Here is a 21,068-nt window from a genome sequence, read left to right on the forward strand (position 1 = left end):
ATTTCGCACATATGCTCCCTCGGGCAGCTCCTTCGGCTCTCTTGCGTCGGACCAATTCAGCAAAGTCTCCAAAAAGCACCTCTGTAAACTGGGGGAAACGGACGGAACTACATCACAGCCTGAGAAGCAAATACATCAGAAATGGTTAAAAGGGAGAAATTTTAAAACGCCGAAAAAGAATCAGGATAAGTATAACAGGGAAACTGGTGAGTAAACCACTGAATTTCTGGGCACACTAAACTTATTTGAAATGATTGATGTGTTTCCCCAATACAGTTTGATCCTTACACAAAACCTGCATTGTGGTAACAAATTTGAGTCACAAATTCACATGCAAAGTTACTGACAGACCAGCTACAAAACAATACAGTTGGGGAGGAAAATGAGGGCACACAGTGCTCATCAGTGTTGGAGAAGCCATTAATTAGTACATGATGCCTACACAGCCCTGACATACTGTCTCTTCTAGTCTCCTCCCTGAGCCCGACATGCACTCTTGTTGAGTTTTTAGACCTGCACACTAGAATGGTCTGAATGACATGAAGCAGGCAAATAAGACACAGTAGCAGCACATATACAAATCGAGGGTCCAACACTGGATCCCTCTCCCAGCTGATGGTGTGACCCAGGTGTGCTCCATGGCTCTGGCCGAGACTGCAAGGCGAGATTCCCAGAGCCCTCAGCTCCTCCCAATGATCTCAGGCTTTTCAACCTTCACACAGTGGGGCAACCAAACAGCCGATGAAGTCATAAGTTTGGATAGCACATATCACACATCCGTACCATCCTGTCTTGGGGGGGAAAAAAGCAGCCGGGAAGGGCACAGTATGCCGGCGGAGGCCTGTAGGTCTAAGGGAGAGGGACTATCGAGATCCAGACAATGCAGTAAAGCAATGCAACCAAGCAGCAGCAGCTACAAAAATGGTGGCCTTGCTTTCTGAAAGAGTGCTTCTTGGGCTCTGTATCTATTCCTGCAGGGCCACAAACACAAGTGAGCACTTGGCTCAAGGTGATACAAGGCTCTCATTCAGCACTTTCCTGGATGGACCCCCCCCCGATGCATCTGCTTCAACAACACAGCCAGTATGTTCCAGTCCCCCACAACCCTTAGTGTAAAGTTCTGCCTGCCGTTCTCAGGCCTCAATGCGGCGCCTTACGTTTCTACACTCCCTTAAGCACAAGTGCTCAAGCACAGAAAAAAAAACAAACCTGTTTTGTGATAGTCTTGATCTTTATGCCGCTGCATGCTTTTCTGCTCTTAATTTCAGCAACATGTTTGTCCTCAAAGTGCATTAAGGATCGGCGTCGCATGCTCTGGTCAGCAGCACAAGGTCAGATAAGGTCACGGCGGTGGAAGCCCCAGAGCAAGAACGTGCCGAGACGTTTGTGGGAGAGGTTTCCAAGTACTGACAGAAAAGGAAGTCAGATGTTGACTGTGCAACTATCTGCAACCTCAAAACCTCAGGACGCTGGACCTGTTTCTTCCTGTTCTGTGAAGGTACCTCACCTCAGGCAGGGGAAAGTAACTGATCACCAGGCACTGCGTTAGAGACTCTGGCTCGGATATTAAATCGCCAGCATCTGGGCTACAGCCGGCCATCTCACTAAGTCAATGCAGGAAAAGCCACATAAAAAAAAACACGAACGTGTGGCCAGTTTTAATGCTTAACCGCTCTTTATCTCTGTGTACTTGAACCGTCTCTTGTGCAAGAGTTTCGGCCCTGCAATATCTACTTTTTTTTGCATGCAAGTTCAATAAACGCTAGCCTGTTCTGTGGGAACAAAAAAAAACAAAACAGTAAGAACAGCCTCAGCGGGGAACCTTATCAAGAAAACAGGTTCTGTACAACGCCGCGTTTGAGTTAAATAGGTCAGCCGAACTGCTGATGAGGGATCATGTGGCTGCAGCTGGAGGGTTTGTCTCACCAGACAGAGGCTGCCGGTTTAACCCAGCCAGGTGCTGGCGATCCCACAGTACAGCTTGGAGACGGTCATTTCGAAACAGGGCTGTTCACTGAAGTTTAATGGACAGCTGCTAGATTCTGAACCCCCCCCCCCCTCCAGAAAAATAATATATATTGCTTACACTTCTACAGCTCTTTTCTGGACACTCCACTCAAAGCGCTTTACAGGTCATGGGGATCCCCTCCACCCCCACCAGTGTGCAGCCCCACCTGGATGATGCTCCAGTCCTCTCCCCACACACCAGCTCTCAGTGGGGAGGAGAGCAGAGTGATGAAGCCAGTTCAGAGATGGGGATTATTAGGAGGCCATGATTGGTAAGGGCCAAGGGGAAATTCGACCAGGACCCTGCGGTAACACCCCGACTCTTTTCGAGAAACGCCCTGGGATTTTTTATGACCACAGAGAGTCAGGGCCTCAGTTTTACATCTCATCCGAAGGACGGCGCTTGTTTACAGTGTAGTGTCCCCATTACTATACTGAGGCATTAGGACCCACATGGACTGCAGGGCGAGCGCCACCTACTGGCCCCACTAACACCTCTTCCAGCAGCAGCCTTAGCTTTCCCAGGAGTCTCCCATCCAGGTACTGGCCAGGCTCACACCTGCTGAGCTCCAGGGGGGCTGCCAGTTGTGAGTTGCAGAGTGATATGGCCGCTGGTAGAGACTCCAAGAGTCTATTCTCCTCTCTGACAATAGGGCTAGGGACTCAGACCACCCCTGTAGCACAGAAAATTCTCAACTCTAGCTGCGAGGACAAGACAGGCCCAGAGGAATTTCACAGTTTCTTCACCCATCAACGAAGAGGGAAAGCACATCTGAGCCAGAGATCAGAAGGCACCTTTTCATAAAAAGGGTTGCCGGAGTCTGGAACAAGCTATATAGCCATGTTGTTTGATTCTTTCACTGAAGCAGCTGCATGACATCTGTTGGATCACTTAAAACCAAACCATCCCGATGGGCCAAATGGCCTCCTCGTTTTGTAAACAAAGATCAAAATGATTAAGCTCACAATTAAAACCTGTATTCCAACGGGTCAACCACACAACCCAAGGCCATCCCTACGGTCCAAATGAGCTCGACGCTGCTCACTGACCCTCACATTGAGGGGGGTGAGAAGTCCTAAGAACACACTTCTTTGTCAACACAGCCCCATTAGCGCTAATCTCTCCATTTCTTATCATGCCAAAGATAAGACATGTTTTAATGAGCAAAGGAAACTGGACAGCCTCAAGTCAACAACGAAACTCAACGTGACTGGGGGGGGGGGGGGTGGGGGGTGGAACCGCAAAGCTATTTTGCAAAGATAAGTCTGGGGAGCAGGAAGGGTGCTGATAAATGGGAGCTCAAACAGGTGCACACCACTGCCACCTTTACAAACTCACAGAGCCCATGACAGGTAAGCAAACAAGCCTCCCAGACCTCCACAGTACACACCCACCCACCCCCAACGGTGACGCAGGAGGGCTTCCAGGAAACCCCCCCACGGCCAGACCCCAGGACTCACTGAGAAAACAGCAGGGTTCCCGCACGTCACTCACGCAGGAGAAAAAAAACACGCTTTCACACTACGTGCCAGATGGGCAGACCTACGCAATGGAATTCTCCCCAAAATATTTTCAGATCATTTATACAGCAATAATAGATTCGATTCGGTTAAGGCTTTTTATCCAACGCAGTTTACATTTGTTCCCAGGCTGGGCATTTTACTGGAGCAATCCGTGGGCAGCAGGAAGACAACCGCAGAGGCCCTGAACGCTGCTGCACACTATAGCCTCAACACAGCGTTCAGGATCTGTTAGTGCACAACTCCTTGCACAGGCGGCACACTAGTGAAAATGGAAATGGCGCACGTTAGAACAGCTACTCTTTCAAGAATATGTTTGATGAGAGGGAACTTAGACTGTCAACAATATAAAAAAAACACCAGCATGACAATTCAGAAAAGCCCAAGTCAAGGCCAGTTCTGATGTTTGCTTTCTTTTGCCTGCAATGCCTGAACATATCCAGTTATGAGTCAGCTTAGGAGTAATGCACATCAGGTCCTTCAGCGAAAGCAAGTGTTTTTGTGCAGGAACAACATCTGCAAGAGTTTAAACTCCTGCCCTTGTAAAAGGTCTCTGCAGTGGGCGGTAAGTGGTGCCAGACCAGAGTGGCTGATATCGGCAAGGAAGCCCATTGGATAGAGAAAGAAAATCACTCTGCCCTTCCCCAAGGGTGAGAAAGAAACACCACCTGGGAGCGAATGAGTGTGCAACAGCGCCCTCTGTTGGGAATGCAGAACAGCAGCAGCCGTCCAGTCAGCATGTAGTTCTTGAGTTATGGCCTGCAGCCCCGAGAAGCCAAGGGCATTGCCCCGCTACCCTGAGTGGCTTTATCAGAACTCAATTTCTAATTGAGAAACTACAATCAGCAGCTGATACAACTGGGAGGAAGATTCAGCATCAACAGACCAAACAAGCCTACAGCCAGGCCCAGTCTGACAAATCCGTGCACCAGAAGAACAACAGTTTTATCAAGCCGAGAGGTCAGCTAGGAGACCGGACGCCAGGAAAACGAGGAGACAAATACTTCTTCTAGCACTGCCTGGGAGTTTCCTAGGAGGTGATCGGCCTGTGCCCTGTACATCCTCGAGACGTACAAGCGGGTCGAGCCGTGTGCTGGCCCCTACAAGCCTGGTCCTACGGTCCGATTTTCACACTCCGGTCACGGTCCACACCGAGGCGCTGCTTAACAAGTGGCGACGGGCAGGTCAAGCCACCGAAGGCACGCAAGTGCAGTTTCCACGCACGTGTTCGGCACAGGCGGTCTCTAGGTTTTGAGTTTCGAAACAACAATCTTCTGCGAGCAGCAGCCAGAAGGGTTTTGACCAAACTGTCGGCAGGAAGGACAGCAGGAGAAAAGGAGAGTGTGTGGGTGCTACAGGATGATCTCCATTCCTGTGTAGCATTTATACGAAACGCTCAGATGCTGACAAGCCATCGGCACAGAGACTGCTGAATCCCCCCTCTGCCTCCGCTGCCTTAAACACACAGTACAGAAACCGAGATCTCCTGGACGATCATCCGGTCGTCTGTGAATCTCTGCAGAACAATCCCCTCGGGTCTACAGGAAACACTCCATTAACACAGACAAAATATGCTCAAGTGGAGTTTTGTCTGCAAAATGAAAAATTCCAGACTTTCCTCATGATAACAGTAAGTATAGGACAAGCAAATTGTTTACCATGGGTGTTTCGTATGTTTTAGTGAATTTCAAATGAAAAACATCAATACACAAAGTCAGAAATACTATATAGGTCTAAAATTAAGTAATGTCAGTGGTGTCCTATAAGAGTAGGTCAATTGTATAGCTTGGTATAGTATAGTACATTTTATGACATGAAATAAAAAGCTTATACAATTATACAAAGTCAAGAGATCCAGAAAACACATGTATGTATTTTTCTCATCTCAATACTGCCCGTTGGTGGAAGAAGTCAGAGCTATACCACAGAGGAAGAAACGGCAAGACAAAGAACAGCACACAAGCGATCGCTGAGAACACGCGCCACCATACGACTCCTGTGCCTCTGGAGCACACAGCTCAGAGTGGACATGACACTTACCTTGACGCAGGGCAGGATGTGGCTCATGATGATGGTCTCCCTGCTGTCCTCTGGCAAATTTTCACAGAATTCTGAGAGGGGGGGGGGAAAACCAGCTGGTCAGGAGTGGAGTTGTTTGTGCAGCAGGGATCAAAACCGTTACACAAACATCCTACCATCTACATCTCTCTTCTTCCAATCATCCATTTTCTAACCTCACTATTCAACACTGGGTCACGGGGGAGCCAGAGCCTATCCCAGCAAGCAACAGTATCAAAGCAGGATACACCCTGAATGGGACAGCAGTCCATCTCAGGGCAGACACACACACACACACACACCAGGGCCGGTTTTCCCCAAGAAGCCAATTAACCTACCAGCATGTCCTTGGACTATGGGAGGAAACCCACAAGAACATACAAACTTCATGCAGTTTAGCACCCCAGGAATTGAACCCAGGGCCCTAGTGCTGCAATCCTAAACACTATCACCATGTCTGTCCTACTTTTTCCATTCCATCTGAATGTTAATGGAGAAGCCGCAGACAGGGATTAGTGATGGGGTTTATAATGAGCTTAAACCATTTTCCTGCAAATCACCCACTGTCTTCCTTTATTTCCTAAAAGTCACTGTTTGTGCTGGATCATAATATTCAAATAATTGCTAACTTTAAAACAAAGAAGCAAATCTATTACCCGACACCTGCCAGTACTGTCACTGCTATCTTAATACAACAATACAAATTCAATACAATATTAAGACAGATAAGGAAAGGGGAATGTCATTTTGATACCAAGCGTATCTCATAACAGGGTGATTTGACTTACAAACTTCAAACAGATAACAACTTTAAAAAAATAGAACCACATCCAATCTAATGTATCAAGCACAGAGCAATCTCTCAGGATCACAACAAAAGGCTGAACTGCTCCCAACAGGAATTGAATAAATGAGCTCAAGAAAACAAGATCTTGGTCTCAAACAGCCTGTCAAGACTTTAATGCTCATTTGGTTGCTGTTAGTCTTTCAATGATCCGTTTTCTGGGGACTTCCGAGGACATGGTCTCAACACAAAGGCTTGGGAAGTAACTCTGCACATCTCCAGCTTACAGAAAAATAGGCTACTAGCTTCTGATCCTGAATATATGTGCAATTAATTCCCATCTGTAGCCTCCACTCCTGGTGTCTGTTACACTCCTGATTTAATGCTTTAGCAAGTTATTTTTTTCTCTAATCATCTGGAAAGCATTAAAAGGAAAGAAAGCTCTTTGTGCGTCACTGCGGTAAGGGCAGAATGAATCGGAGGCCAACTCCAGCACAATCGCAGCCTGTCCCGGCACTGACCTTTGACCTTGTTGGCTGCCGCAGCCCTGACCTCAGCCTCGCAGTCCTTCAGGAGGCTCTGGAAGGCTGGTACCAGGTCGTTCTTGGTAATCTCTGGACCCACTGCCTTCTGGAGCTGGAAGAGGAGAGCGAACAGGGGAAAACTGAAAATCTCACTTGCCCACAGTGCAACACCCGTACATTACCATCTCTGAACGGGACTGCAACTTCATGGGCAGAGCAGTGACTCTGGCTAACGAGCTGCGCCTATGGCTGGAAGGTTGCCGGTTCAAATCCCGCAGCGGGCAGAGAAATCCTACTCCATTGGGCCCTTAACCCCAGCTGCTCCAGGGGCGCTGTACAATGGCTGACCCTGCGCTATGACCCCAGGCTTCTCTCTCCCTGTCTGTGTGTCTCATGGACAGCAAGCTGGGGTCTGCAAAAAGACAAATTCCTAATGCAAGAAATTGTGCAGGGCTAATAAAGTGATTTTATGTTATGCATAGAGAAACCCAAAAAGAAGCAAGACAGTAGTATATGTGCGAGGTTAAACAGGCCTATTTGTACTTTTTGAATGAAAATAAACTGTACATGAAAGCTTTACTTGAACAAATAAGCATTTTTAAAAAGTGATTAGAATTACGTAGTGGGTTTGTTAATGTGCGAAGTTTCAGAAGCAGACCTCACACTCCTGGAGGCGAGGCCACACTGCCTCTGTAAAATGCACTTGTAGGTGTACCTGCATCACAAAACTGATCACAGCCTCACTACCAAGGATTTCTGCAGGCAAGCCAGCGATTGCTGGGAGGTTATCCGTGTTCTGTACAGGTGTTCATGGTCTCCAAGGTTACTAATTCTATTAATCCGGGGCCGTTCGCAGCCAGAATGGAAAATGAGAGGAGACACAACAAAAAGACAGGATCCAAGGACAGCTGAACGCAATTCAATATTTTGACATGATTTTATAGTGTTTTTCCCCCCACACATAAGTGATGTGCGTTAGCAGCCTGCAATACCCAAAGTCACTTAATTGGCAGGACAAGTAATCGTGACTACTGGTTTTCACCGAGGTGACTTTAGTGCAAGCATTAAGTGCACTTAACAATGCTATTGATTCTAAAAGAATATTCATTCCAATGTCAAATAAAATCACTACCGACTTTCTCTGTTAGATGTTCCAGTATCCACTAAGTACTACCTACTGCGGGAACTATTTGACATCACCTCTGCGAAATCTGGACTAGAGAAATGCATGCTCTGCATTTTAAAATCATTAATGCAGGTGAATCAGGGAACCAGATTTTTAGATGCTTTCAGAATACAAACAGACCAAACAGCACCACCTCACTACTGTACTATTATTTGGTCTGTTTGTATTTGGTTATTACCAGCACAGCCTTGCAGACTTAATTTTTTGTCGCCAGAGCAGTAGAGACCAGTAGCAAATAGAAAAATAACGCTAAAACCCACATCTGTGATAAAAACATGGCAAATGCTTGGCGTTTTTCAAAGCAACGGGTGTGTCCCCAGGCAGCGGCTGGCCTCGCTGCACGCCAGCAATCAACACCCCGCCTGGCCACCACTGCACATCGGGTGCTGCTGCCAGAGCTCAAGGCCTGTTTCTTACCGAGATCGTGTTACACAACTGCCCCCGTCAACACCCCAGACTGGGGGGCACAAGGCCGGATTTGGGCAAGTCTCCACACTGAGGGGACCTGCGATCAGGCACAGCTTGGAGAAGAGCCCGAGACCCCTCTCGAGCCGCGCGCTCCTCAGAAGGTGCCTGTAGCACAGTAATCCCGCACAGGGGCTGCGCTGTCACTGCGGCTCTGCTGGCTCATACCTGGAGGCAAGCGGGGGCTTAAGAGCCAGACCCACACGGGGAGGACAAAGACTTTTAAGCCCCATTTAATGAAACCAGCCTGGCGAGCAACTCCAGGGATCGCAACTGCTTGTTTGCAGCTACAGCAATTTCACTTCTAGGCCCGACTGTCTGCACACGGCTCTGTCCTTCCTCAGGGAATCTTTGAGATTCCTTTCAACTACATTCCTCACGGGAAAGAAACCGCCAGACTAGGAGGCACTAGAGCAGAGAAGGATAATGACTAGCACACCGAAATGACTAAGTTTTTTTTTGTTAAATTGAATGCTCCCCTGGTAGGATGGATAAAAATCAACACCATGCCTTTCTATCAAACGTAGCACATAATGTGTCAAGAAGACTTACAGAATTCCAATGTTTTATCTTCACAAATCCTTGAAGGACTGGGAAAGTTTAAACCGGAAATCGGGAGTTGCAGACTGGGTTACGGAAAGGAGGGAGAGATTTTGAACTTTGACGTGCCCCCCCCACCCCCACTTCAAACCAACGGGGAACATGGGTCCGAGGTGAACGTCGGCGAGGGGAGCAGCCAGCAGCGGGGTCTCGCTCACCTCGGAGAACTTGTCCGCCACCATGTAGCGCACCCGCCAGGACTTGTCCTCGGCCGCCTGGCGCAGGGTGGGCATCACCAGGGCCTCCAGGTCCTCCTGCGGCAGCAGCTGGGCGATGCTCACGCAGGCCTCCACCGCCAGGAGCCGCACCGAGTCCTGCAGGGCAGCACAGGGCACCTCAGCCCACTGAGCACAGGCCCACCCCTCCCAACGCAGCTGATGGGTGCAGCCTTAGGATCTTACAAGAGCTACCTTTGATGCAGTTTTGCAATAAGAACATTATAAAAAAAAAAACCTTATCGGCACTATAGTTATCACCACCGGGAAGACTCCTAACTAAGAAGTCATTCAAGATCCCCGGCACACCATTTGTAAGAGCAGGGGTGCTAACCTCAGTGCCCTAGCTTGAGTATGATCAGTCAGGCCCCACCCAAGTTCTCCCCTAATTCTACTGCTGAAGCATTTTCTCGCTCCTCCACCTGACCTGCTGTGCAGTGGGGCCGCGGGCACAGACTTTCTATGCGAAAGCCGTGAGAATGGTAATTCCACTGCGAAGAGAGGAAGGTCTAGAAATAAAAGGGTGGACTTCCACTGAAGACATACAACAATATGCAATATTATTTGCTGGGGGAACTTTGGGGAGTATTCGTTTTGTAGAAATACTCCAGTTTAGAAAATCCAGTAAATCTTGCTGACTAAGACGTCTTTTCTGGAGCTGGTAAAACCTGTCATGGATCAATCTGCAGAGCAATAGGGGTACAAGGCCTTGCATCTGCTGCAGCTCTTTTATTCAGTCACACACTTCACAACTGGCAACAGTGAAGCATGTATGTCACGTGTTGTCATTCTGTAAACTGCGCTTTGAGAAGCCACCTTTAAAGGCACTTTAAAATTTATTATTAAAGGTTATAAAAGAGAACGTAACTTTAAAGCTTTAAAAGGCGAGAGAAATGTTCCTGTTGGAGAAAGGATGTTAATGAGAGCTGATCAGATGTCAGAGGTGCAGGGCTCAGGAGGGGACGGGCGGGGGGGGGGGGAGAACAGGGGCTCATGGGTGTCTAGTGCAGAGTTTGATCTCGATATGCTTGTTGAAGGGGGCGGCACCGCGCTGTACCTGCTCGTCAGACGCCAGCGCGGTGAAAAGGGAGATGATGTCACTCTTGACGTACTCCAGCTCCAGCACCTTGGCGAATTCGCCCAGTTTAGAGGCCGCAGCTCGGCGCACCATGGGCGTGTCATCGGAGCACAGGGTCCGGAAGTGTCTGGGGACACAGACACAGAAGACTGAAGGCCGTGGCCACTCACACAGGCGGGAGACGGGCTAACTTGACAGTGTTAAAACGCGCCGTGCAGTAGGAATGACGGCAACACACGTGTGCACGCTCACATGACCAACAAATCATGAGCGTAATTAACAGTTTGAGCGAATGAAGCCATTCTATAAATCGTTATGTAATTAAGGAAAGATATAGGCAGTGATGCTAAGCGATGTTAGTTTTCATCTGCACTGGGTACTTGGATTTCCGACAGCTGGTTCTGGCAGCAGCTCAGTCCTGCTCCCTGATCTACCCGACACACTGCAGACTGCCTCCAAACTGCTGGCCACACTCCTGCAAGCACTGCTAAGCGCTCTGGAGGGTCTTTCACATCTTTTTTCCTCTCGTGTGTGTCATTTCTGATTTCATTTTGCTGAAAGGAAAACCCACAGAAAAAACCAACTGTGCCATTAGACAAATTGTACTTGAAAGCTGCTGCAAGGGCACCATGCTGTGAAAATGAGAGCATTTCTCTCCCTGCAGATGAAATCGTAGACAGCACTACAAAGGCCTGCTAATTTCTTTGCTGCAATGGCTGGAGAACAGCAGTTTCAGCCCACAGTGAAACACGCTTTTCACCTTAACCTGGAAGGAACAGAGGGTCAAGAGAGGAAGTAGCCCACCGTCAATTCTGCTACAGTGTCCCTACTGCCAGAACCTCAGCTTTGGTGGATCCAAGCTCCTGCTATGCAGATGCTAAGCCTACAGGCCCCAGTGCATCTACTGCACTGAGAAAGGGCTGGGGAGTGGAGCTCAGGCTCAGCCTGTTCTGCAGGCACGGGGGTGTACAGGGCCACTCACTGGCGGATCTCGGCCTTGACGGTGCTGGAGACACGGGGGTAGCAGACACTGAAAAGGCCACAGGCGGAGGTGCGGGAGGTGAACCAGTCTCCACTGGCCAGCCGCTTCACCAGGGGCTCGAAGTGCACCTCCAGGTCGACAGGGGAGTGCTCATGGGAGATCTTCCGCAGGGACTCCACCGCCTTGTCGCGCACCACCGTCTCCTCCACTGTGGCCAGGCTCTCCAGGGGCGGCTGGGGGACAGGCGGACGAGAGGGAGAGACGTTGAGAGAGGAACAAGGGAGATCAAGGCTTTTAGAGACAGTGCGAGGGAGACATTGAGAAACTGGGAGGCAGAGACATGGGAGAGGAGTTCAAGGAAAGAGGAGACAAATGAAAAGGACAAGGTGATGAAAGGAGAGACATTCAGGAGAGTGAAGAGAAAGAGACGAAAGGGAGAGATACACAAAAAGGGAAAGAGAGGAGTAACAAGGATGAGCAAAACAAGAGTGCCTTCGGGGGGTGGGGGGGTGGGTGAAGGAGGAAGAGGAGGAAAAGGTCTTGTTTCCCAGGTGGAAGAGACTACCAGGAAGAACAGACAGCAGGACTGACAGGAGCTGAATTCCCAAGCAGCTTCAGCGTTCGATCTTACCAGCAGGCAGTGGACATACTCTGGGCCTCCCACCAGCATGGTGAAGTTGCCCAGCTGCTCTGCAAGGGCCAAGAGAACTTCATCCTCATCATAAATAGTGTCTGTGGAGAGAAAGAGAATGAATTTCTGTACTACACCCTTCTAGAGCCCAAAACAAGCATCTCTTTACAGGAATCAAAACATATCCCATCTCTTTCTACCCATGACTCCCTGCTTTACAGCAAGATAACTACACGTAAAGACATCAAAACTTAGTCGCTCCCTGTGTCACATTCCACTGTGTTCCAACTCATTAAGGCAGCATTCATCCTGGCACTAAGCCAAACCATCTGCATCAGCAACAAACCCCCTCTGTTCTCGCACGAGAAACGGCTCTTCCAAATCAAATCACGGAGAGTACGAAAGACATCCCACATGTACAGTGCTTTGAAAAAGAACACCCCATGAAAAGGTGTGCGTTTTTCCACATATTTGCACGTATGGATATTTGATCTTCATTTCAACAATATTGATAAGATAAAGGTGATCTAATTTAACAAAGAAAATTTGCAATCAAAAAAAGGTAAGAAATGCAATTGTCTGCTGTGGAAAAAATAAGTACACCCCAAAGCTTCAATAGCTGGTGTTGCCCCCTTTGGCAGAAATCACTTCTTGTAAGCGTTCCCTGTTATTATCCATCAGTCTCCTACATCGACTTGGAGAAATTTTTGCCCACTCCTCCAACTGTGTGATGTTTGAGGGCTTTCTTGCATGTACTGCCTGCTTCAAGTCCCCCCACAGCATTTCTATGGGGTTTAGATCTAGGCTTTGACTTGGCCATAACCCTCCATTTCTTCATTTGGAGCCATTCTTGTGTGGAACTGCTCGAGTGTCTTGGGTCATTTTCTCATTGCAAGGTCCACTTATGGTGCAGCTTCAACGTTTTGACAGATGGCCTCACATTCTCCTCAAGTACTCTCTGGTACAATGTGGAATTCATGGTTGACTCCATGATGGCAATCTGGCCAGGCCCTGAGGAGAGAAGCCCCAAACCATAATGCTTCCACCATCATGCTTTACAGTTGGTATGAGGTTCTTTTGGTCAAAGGCAGTTTTTGGTTGTCGCCAAACATGACGTCTGGCATTGTGGCCAAAAAGCTCTACCTTTTTTTCTCATCCTTCTAGAGCACATTGTTTCACTTGTCCTGATCTTCACCTAGGCGTTGTCTAGCAACCTTCAGTCGTGCATCTATATTCATTTTTGAGAGCAGAGGCTTCTTCCTTCCTGACCTCACACGTGGGGCAAAGTTGTGCAGTCTCTTTCGGATGGTGGACTCATGCACTTTGACATTGGCTGAGGCCAGACTTGCCCGTCAATCCCTTGAGGTTATCCTGGGGTTCTTGGAGACTTCCTGCAGCATCTTTCGGTCAGCTCTTGGGCTGAACTTGGTGGGACGACCAGGCCTAGATTTCCAGTGGTTTAACATTTTCTCCATTTGTAGAAGATCTTTTGGACAGTGGAGTGATTGACTACAAATTGCTTGGGAATGGCTTTAAAACCCTTACCAGACTCATGGGCATCAACAGTCTTTCTTCTGAGGGCCTCAGAGAGCTCTTTGATCTTGGCATGATGTAGCCACACACCTCAATTGCTAAGACCAAACCAGACCACGGGTTTCTGATGTTTATATAAGGCAGTGCCCTCCACATTACTCTCTAGTGACGTTCTAATTATTTGCACCCGTTTTGGTGCACCAGATTTAAGTTTTAGGCATTTGATGCAATGATAAAGGTAGGGGTGTACTAACTTTTTCCACACAAGGAAACTGCATTTATGTTGATTTAAATAGTACAAACGATGCAAAATGTGATTTTTCAATGTTATTTTTTTTTATTAGATCACCTTTGTCTATCAGTATCGTTGGAATGACGATCAAACGTATATCCTTTTGTCCAAAAATGTAAAAAAAGGACAAACCTTTCATGGGGTGTCCTTACTTTTTCACACTACTGTAGTTTAAAAACGAAAACGAGTGCTGCCCTGTTCACACTGCTGGACTGTTATAATCAGCCCAGGACAGCAGCTGGGGAACATGAAGCCTGATGGTTTTGGTGCCACACCACTGAAATCAACCTCGCTTTCAGTAAAACGTGTTTCACTGGTTCCTGGGGTGGCAGTGGGGTATGTACCTGTGAGGAAGGGCAGCAGCTCAGTGCGCGTCCTCTCCACTCCCAGCGCCAGAGCGATGGTGGACAGCTTCTTGATGCTGTTCAGACGCAGCTGCCAAAGAGAAGGGAAGAGATCAGGGAGGCAGGTGAGAGAGAGAGAGAAGCCTTGAGTGCTCGGACACAGGCCGCAAAGCAACAAGCTACCCAGCCATACCGCTCGAAAACCGCTGCTTCTTTCAAGACATCGTCAGATCAATAACCTGCTCATTATCGAACAGGCTGAGTGGGCTGAATGGCTCCTCTCATTTGTAACCTTTCTGAAGATGGGGTTCTGCTGACCCAGACTGTTAGGACATGAAACCTGCTACAGCTCAGCGAAATGAGGCACCGGGTGAGCTGCGCAGGCACAGCAGGCTGCGATGTTGAGCTTCCATCACTGTGACGGGCACTAAAGGATAAGCATGAGCCCATGAGCTGATCTCGGGAATCAGCTCATGGGCTTCAGAAATGGGGAAAGGAGAGCCGAACGTCTCCTTCACATGACCTGCTAGCAGACCGCTCACACAGAACAGCACAAAGCCCTGTCCCCCAGAGTCATCTGACAGTGCGGACAGGTGGGTGGGCTCGCCAGAAAATGCGAATCTGCTTCTTCAACTTCACGAAAGTACAAACCGCCACCGTTTCTAACCAGCAAGCCCCCAAGAAGTTCTGATCTCCGTCTCCACACTCTGCCAATTTGTTTACAGGACTGAATCAGACAGAGTGCTGCTGGCAGCCCCACTGAGCTCATACAGGGCCTATATTTAGCAGTGAGCGTAAGGGTTGCCATGGCAACAGATGAGCCATCATGTACACCCACCAGTCTTCCAGAACCATCTGCAAAAAAACCGGGGTCCCTGCAGCCACGACTGGAGAGCACTGCACCACTCCTGCATTCGCAAGCCACCACAGAGGAACCCCTGGCTAGACCGCCTGGTGGTGCGCGGGAGTTTGTCCAGAATGAACAGCACTTCTACTGTGAAAGCCAGGGAGGTCAAAGGCCTTTATTAAAAGAGTGAAATCTAGAAAGAGACCTCATTAATAAACTCCCCTAAAATCGGCTTGATACTGGTTTCTGCGATGTGAATGGACATTACAGGTGAATACTGTGAAACAACAGGAAATGGGGGACGGGACCTCATATTAATAAGTGAAATATAAATAATACCAGCTCGTTCAGGGCTTGGTCACGCTCTGAACATTAGACCCTTCAATCTTCACACATGAAATCACAAATCTGTATCTCCCCCCCGAGGGCCGGCCGGTTTCGACAGTCCCAGGCCAGGGGGGAGTTTTAACCCGCGCCAGCGAGAGCACCGAGCACCGCCTGGCACTGAGGTTCACTGAGCAGGGAACCACAACAACAACGAAGCCTAACCGAAGAAGAGGGAGAAAAACGACCGTGTGCACCACAGAGACCAGAAAAATGAAAACATATACATATATACAGAGCTGTATAGCCGTTTTTCCTGCTCCCCCGTGTGCCCTCGTCCAACTCGTAGCTCGTCCGCGATTCCAGGCCAGTGGATACACCCGACCATGACGGGCAACTCGCGGCACCGGCTCCGCGCTCCCCATGACAACTCCGCGGCCCGCCTCCCCGCCTCCCGCCCCGTTACCAAGCCCGGGGGGGGACGAGCACGTATCCTCCTCGGAGCCCAAGTCCAGAATCGGAACCGCTCCTCCGACTCGGGCTCGGAGAGAATTTCCCGGTCCCCGCCCTCCCCCTCCGGCTACTGTAGTGTACCCCAAGCACAGCGACAGCTCTTGGCGAGAAAAAAATAAAACCGCTCCACATTTATTGATTTTTTTTTTAAAAAAAGGCCGCTCCGACAGACCCTGCTTGGATACAAACGGGAAAACCGAGAACCGTGTCCCTGAAATGAATCTCTCCGGCTCTCTCACCAGCACCGCGGCTCGCCGGCTGGGATTTCTGGAACAGGCCCCAGACGTCACTCCTCCGTTTCATCGCTCCGGGTCGCTGAATTCCGCAACGCCGCGCCTGAGGGCCGCCAGCCCCACACTCCCACCTCCCCGAGAGCCCATGTTTAGGCGCTTACCTGAACGTCTTCATTCCGGAGCTCGTCAATGAGCACGGCGATGGGATAGAGAGAGTCGTCTCCGTCGGCTCCTGCCATTTTGGATTCGGGTTTGCTGCTTCCGGCTTGCGGCGCGCACGGGGTTTCCTGCGAGAAGACAATGACCACCAGGGGCTGGTGGGCGGTCACCAGCTTTTATCTAAAAAAAAAGATAGTTATTTTTTTTAATCGATCAAAGGCACATAAAACCAGAGTTGTATGTCAAAATTAAGTTGTTGGGACCTTTACTGTTAACATGTATAATTTACCTCACCTGGTGCACCGTTAAAACTATCGGTGACTACTCGTCGCAGTCTGTCTATAAGACATCAATAAAGTTGAGTGAAATGAACGGACTATTGCACATGCGTGCTGCGAGATTAGTGTGACGCCAAATGGAAACATTTTTGTTAAGGGCAGAGCAAGCGCATGCGCAGTGTGGTCTGTATGGCGCAGACGGCAGATGTTTTTGTTTTTTTTTATGTGTATCGATTTTGCTGACTGTCAGGCTCTGTGTTGTTTTACGATTCTCAAAGCATCAATCTTAAATTTCGGAGATTTTTAAGTGTGATGCTTGCGTTGCGTTTTTCATTTTATTGTAAATATATAAATTATTTGCGATGTCTGTTTAAAATGTATATTAATAATACGTATAACACCAAGGTGATCTATAATAATAATAATTGCTTACACTTAATAGCGCTTTTCTGGGCACTCCACTCAAAGCGCTTTACAGGTAATGGGGATCCCCTCCACCACCACCAGTGTGCAGCATCCACCTATATTAAGAGAATTAATTTTGTACTCTAAATTTGAGTGTATTTTGTAATACAATTTGATTGGTGCTTTTCATTATTATTATTATTATTATTTTAACAAACTATTTGAATGAAGCTTCTGGATTGAATGTTTTTAGTCTTGAACAGAGAAGACTGTGAGGAAACCTGAGCAACTACTCAAAATCCCCAAAGCCCCTCTCAGATTCAACACAGGATTTCTTCAAAACAAAGGATGAAACACGAAATGGCAGAAAACTGCTGGAAACAGTGCAGAAGTGCGTTTATTCATAAAGAATGGAAGGCAGTTCTTTACCCAGAGAGTTGTGGGAGTGTGAAACAAGCTGCCGGGCCAAGAGGCTGAAGCCACTCACTCTGGCTTCTCCAAAGAACCAGCTGGAAGTGAACCGGCTTCCAATCAGGACACGAGGCAACACTTTACGCAAAGGGTGGTGGGAGCGTGGAACAGGCAGCCCAGCCAGGCGAATGAAGCCTGTCCGTTGAGTTCCTTCAGGAGGCGGCTGACACACATGCTTCTTGTTCTCCTTTCCCACATTCTGTCCCGGGTGACCCTGTCACAGGCGGCAGCAGTTTGTGTTGCCACTTTGTTCCTGCAAATCCAGCTCCGGAGCAAACGGCCAGGATGGAGGGAGGGAAGTGTGTCTGTGGCGCATGGGTCCCAGGACTCGCGCTCTCGGGACGGGGCTCCTAGGCAGCGGGTGACACACATTTCTTTCCCCGGCACACTTCCTTGGAAGACCTGGGCCGGCCTGGCCAGCTGCCCTGTGAGCTGGGGAGCGGAGGATGAACTTGAACTTGAACTTTATTGCCATATGTAACCGGTGCTGGTACAATGGAATTCTTACTGACAGAAAGTCTCTCGATTGTAAAACAAGTGTAAAAAACAAAAAAAAAGTGCAGACAGTGTATCAAGACAATATACAAACAAACAGTAGACCATGTACAAGTAAACAAGTAGACAGTTTGAATGTAAACAATACAGACGTGTAAACAATGACTGGAGATGTGCAATAAATAAATAAGAAATCATAATGAGGTAGATGGTGATGGTGTAGGTGTGGTCCGAGGGGCATGGCTAAATGTGTTTGCCAATCTCACTGCTTGTGGGTAGAAGCTACTGAGGAATCTGGTGGTCAGTGTCCGTATGCTCTTGTATCTCTTGCCTGAGGGCAGTGGGGTGAAGAGCTCATGCCCGGGGTGGTGACTGTCCTCTGTGATGGCCAGAATTCGACCACGGCAGCGGTCCTCATAGAGCTGTTTAATCTCGGTGAGACCGCAGCCGATGATCTTCTGGGCCACATTGACCATTCTCTGCAGTGCCTTCCTCTCTCGAGAAGAGGTGTTGCCGTACCACACAGCGATCCCGTTGGTGAGGACGCTCTCGATGGTGCAGCGGTAGAAGCTCACCAGCACATGTATCGCTTGAGGCACCTCAAGAAATAAAGGCGCTGCTGAGCCTTCTTCGTGATAGAGTCAGGAGGATGGGAGAGAGGGCATGCATAACAGCTTAGGAGACGAGCCAATTAGGAAAGTGAAAGGGAATCGGCCCCTGACATCCGCTGCTCGCATGAGATCCTGCCCGCGTGCTGACGGGTGGAGGGGAGAGAGGCCGATGAGACTCAGGGCGGCGGTCAGCTGATAGTAATGGTGGAGCTCGTGGCCCCTGTGTATGATGGCCGATATTCCTCTCCCGCTGGGACGGCTCTTTAATCCGGATTGGCCTGCTCTTTCCCTCCACGCCGGCTCTCGGCAGTAGTAAAAGCCAGGGCCTCCCTCCTCTGCCTCTGTGCTCCAGGCAGCTGCAGGTGTGGCAGCTGTCCAATCCCTGCCTTCCCAGGGGGCCACAGAGGTTCTCGGTCCTGTGCGAGGAGGAGGAGGAGGAGGGGGGGGGGGGTGCAGGGCTGTGTGTGAACGACTGGTGTTAAAACCCTGCACCCCGCTGGGAGTCAGGGAGGAACCATAGGGCAGCCAGATTTTCCTTACCTCACAGGCATTCCTCACGCCGGCATCTGGGAACGCTGTGCAGCAGCAGCTTCCTGTCCCGGCTCCCGAGCAGGAGAAGCAGGAGCCCGGAGAGGATCACCCAGGCCTCCTCACACCAGCGGACGTCGATCCCGGCTCCCGGCGTGCGGGATCTTTCCGGTGCGGCGGCGGCTCACTCCTCCCAAAAGGAGACGCGGACCGGTCCCCTTCCCGGACACTCAGCCGGGCAGAGCAGCCGTGCGGCCGCGTTACCGGGCCCGGCGTCCAGCGCAAATCAAAGGCGACAATTAGCATACAGAATAACGAGCGCAACATACAGAATCCTGACCAGGTCTAGGGCAAATGATCACTCCTGTCCTGGAGTCCTTGCACTGGCTTCCGGTCAAATTCCGTGTAGACTTTAAAATCCTCATGCTCACCTATAAGGCTCTGCATGGCTTGGCACCTCAGTACCTGTCTGAACTATTATCGCCCTACTCCCCACTTCGCAACCTCCGCTCTTCAAATTCTGGTCTCCTTACTGTCCCCCAAGCCCGTCTACATTGTATGGGTGACAGGGCCTTCTCCTGTTATGCCCCCAAGCTCTGGAACTCTCTCCCCAAGGATATCAGAGAGTCACCTTCTCTAAACTCCTTCAAATCCAGACTCAAAACCCTCTTCTTCAGAAGAGCCTTTACTGAACTGGTTCCATTCTTCACCCCTCTGCTTCTCTTACTACCACCATCCACGGTCTCCTCTCTATATTGTAATTGTGTTTTATCTTGTGTATTCTTCTTATTTATTGCTGTTGTCATCCTGTAAAGCACTTTGAGAAGCCACCTTTAAAGGCGCTATATCAAATAAAGTTGTTTATTATTATTATTATTATTATTATAAATGCGCACGGAAACAGGCACACTTAACCAACTGATCAAAACGTGCCCTGATGTGGCTTTTCAGTTGTTCCTGCCCTTCCGTGCCTTTAATTGATCTATTCAATAAACAAAGCCCTCCATTATTCATGCCATTAAGCAGCTGATAAGCAGATCTGGAAACGAGCGAGCTCGGTTTGGGGGCTTTGAAGTCGCGGTTAGCAGGGACTGCTGGAGTCTTTCATCAGGGAGGGCAAGTCCCTCCTGCAGGTGCCGGTGGGCACCCTGGCGCTGTCTCTGCGCAGATCGCCTGAGGCTCCTTACAGACAGGATGTCCGTGGGAACGTAGAAACGGTCCACACAGTGTGTCGGTACCAGGACTGTATCTCCCAGAGGGGGAGGTGGGCCCAACTTCTCTCAGAAGAAGAAAAAGTCTGTTTCTCATTTTACTGGCTGTTTCCTTCAGAGGGAAATTCGTTTTTATTCTTGGCCGTTCCAGGAGAGTGCGTGCAAGAAGAAATCGCTCTGCAGCCCCTTGGTGGAGCCTCTCATCCTGGAGCCTGTGCTCCAACTGAGCTTCTCCTGGCCATGACTTCTCATTCTGACATTGTAGAAGCCGCCCAGCACTGACTTGCCCACGAAAATCTATGTGAAAGGCACATTGGGAGGAGGTGGCGTGGGGAATGATATGAGTGTTGCAATTTGTCCCTCATCGGCCGTCAAACACCTGAAGCACTACCAGCCTGAGATTCCCAATGTAAAGCAGCAACACCCAGTGACACCAGGGTAAAACCACAGTACAGCGCAGCAACACCCAGGGATACCAGGGTAAAACCACAGTACAGTGCAGCAACATCCAGGGATACCAGGGTAAAACCACAGTACAGTGCAGCAACACCCAGGGATACCAGGGTAAAACCACAGTACAGTGCAGCAACACCCAGTGAGATCAGGGTAAAACACCAGTACAGTGCAGCAACACCCAGTGAGATGAGGGTAAAACCACAGTGCAGTGCAGCAACACCCAGGGATACCAGGGTAAAACCACAGTACAGTGCAGCAACACCCAGTGAGATCAGGGTAAAACCACAGTACAGTGCAGCAACACCCAGTGAGATCAG

The 21,068-nt window shown here is 49.3% G+C and overlaps 1 protein-coding gene across 2 annotated transcripts in view; it reads right to left on the reverse strand.

The window, feature by feature from the left end:
* Window positions 1-16,660, reverse strand: part of ppp2r1ba (protein phosphatase 2, regulatory subunit A, beta a) — a 28,015-nt gene extending 11,355 nt beyond the window's left edge. The window contains exons 1-9 of one of the 2 annotated variants that reach the window (XM_088940020.1): window positions 16,591-16,660; window positions 16,299-16,476; window positions 14,221-14,311; window positions 12,052-12,152; window positions 11,421-11,653; window positions 10,418-10,565; window positions 9,304-9,459; window positions 6,892-7,006; window positions 5,569-5,639 (exon numbers count right to left, since the gene is read on the reverse strand). In XM_088940020.1, coding sequence (XP_088796146.1) covers window positions 5,569-5,639; window positions 6,892-7,006; window positions 9,304-9,459; window positions 10,418-10,565; window positions 11,421-11,653; window positions 12,052-12,152; window positions 14,221-14,311; window positions 16,299-16,376 — 993 coding nt within the window. In that variant the 5' untranslated portion in view covers window positions 16,377-16,476; window positions 16,591-16,660. Of the gene's footprint in view, window positions 1-5,568; window positions 5,640-6,891; window positions 7,007-9,303; window positions 9,460-10,417; window positions 10,566-11,420; window positions 11,654-12,051; window positions 12,153-14,220; window positions 14,312-16,298; window positions 16,477-16,585 lie in introns of both variants that reach the window. The other variant, XM_088940021.1, reaches the window with a different exon arrangement.
* Window positions 16,661-21,068: the final 4,408 nt, after the last annotated feature.

This window comes from Atractosteus spatula, chromosome 22 (genome assembly GCF_055471065.1).
Source record: "Atractosteus spatula isolate fAtrSpa1 chromosome 22, fAtrSpa1.hap1, whole genome shotgun sequence".
NCBI lineage: Eukaryota > Metazoa > Chordata > Actinopteri > Semionotiformes > Lepisosteidae > Atractosteus > Atractosteus spatula.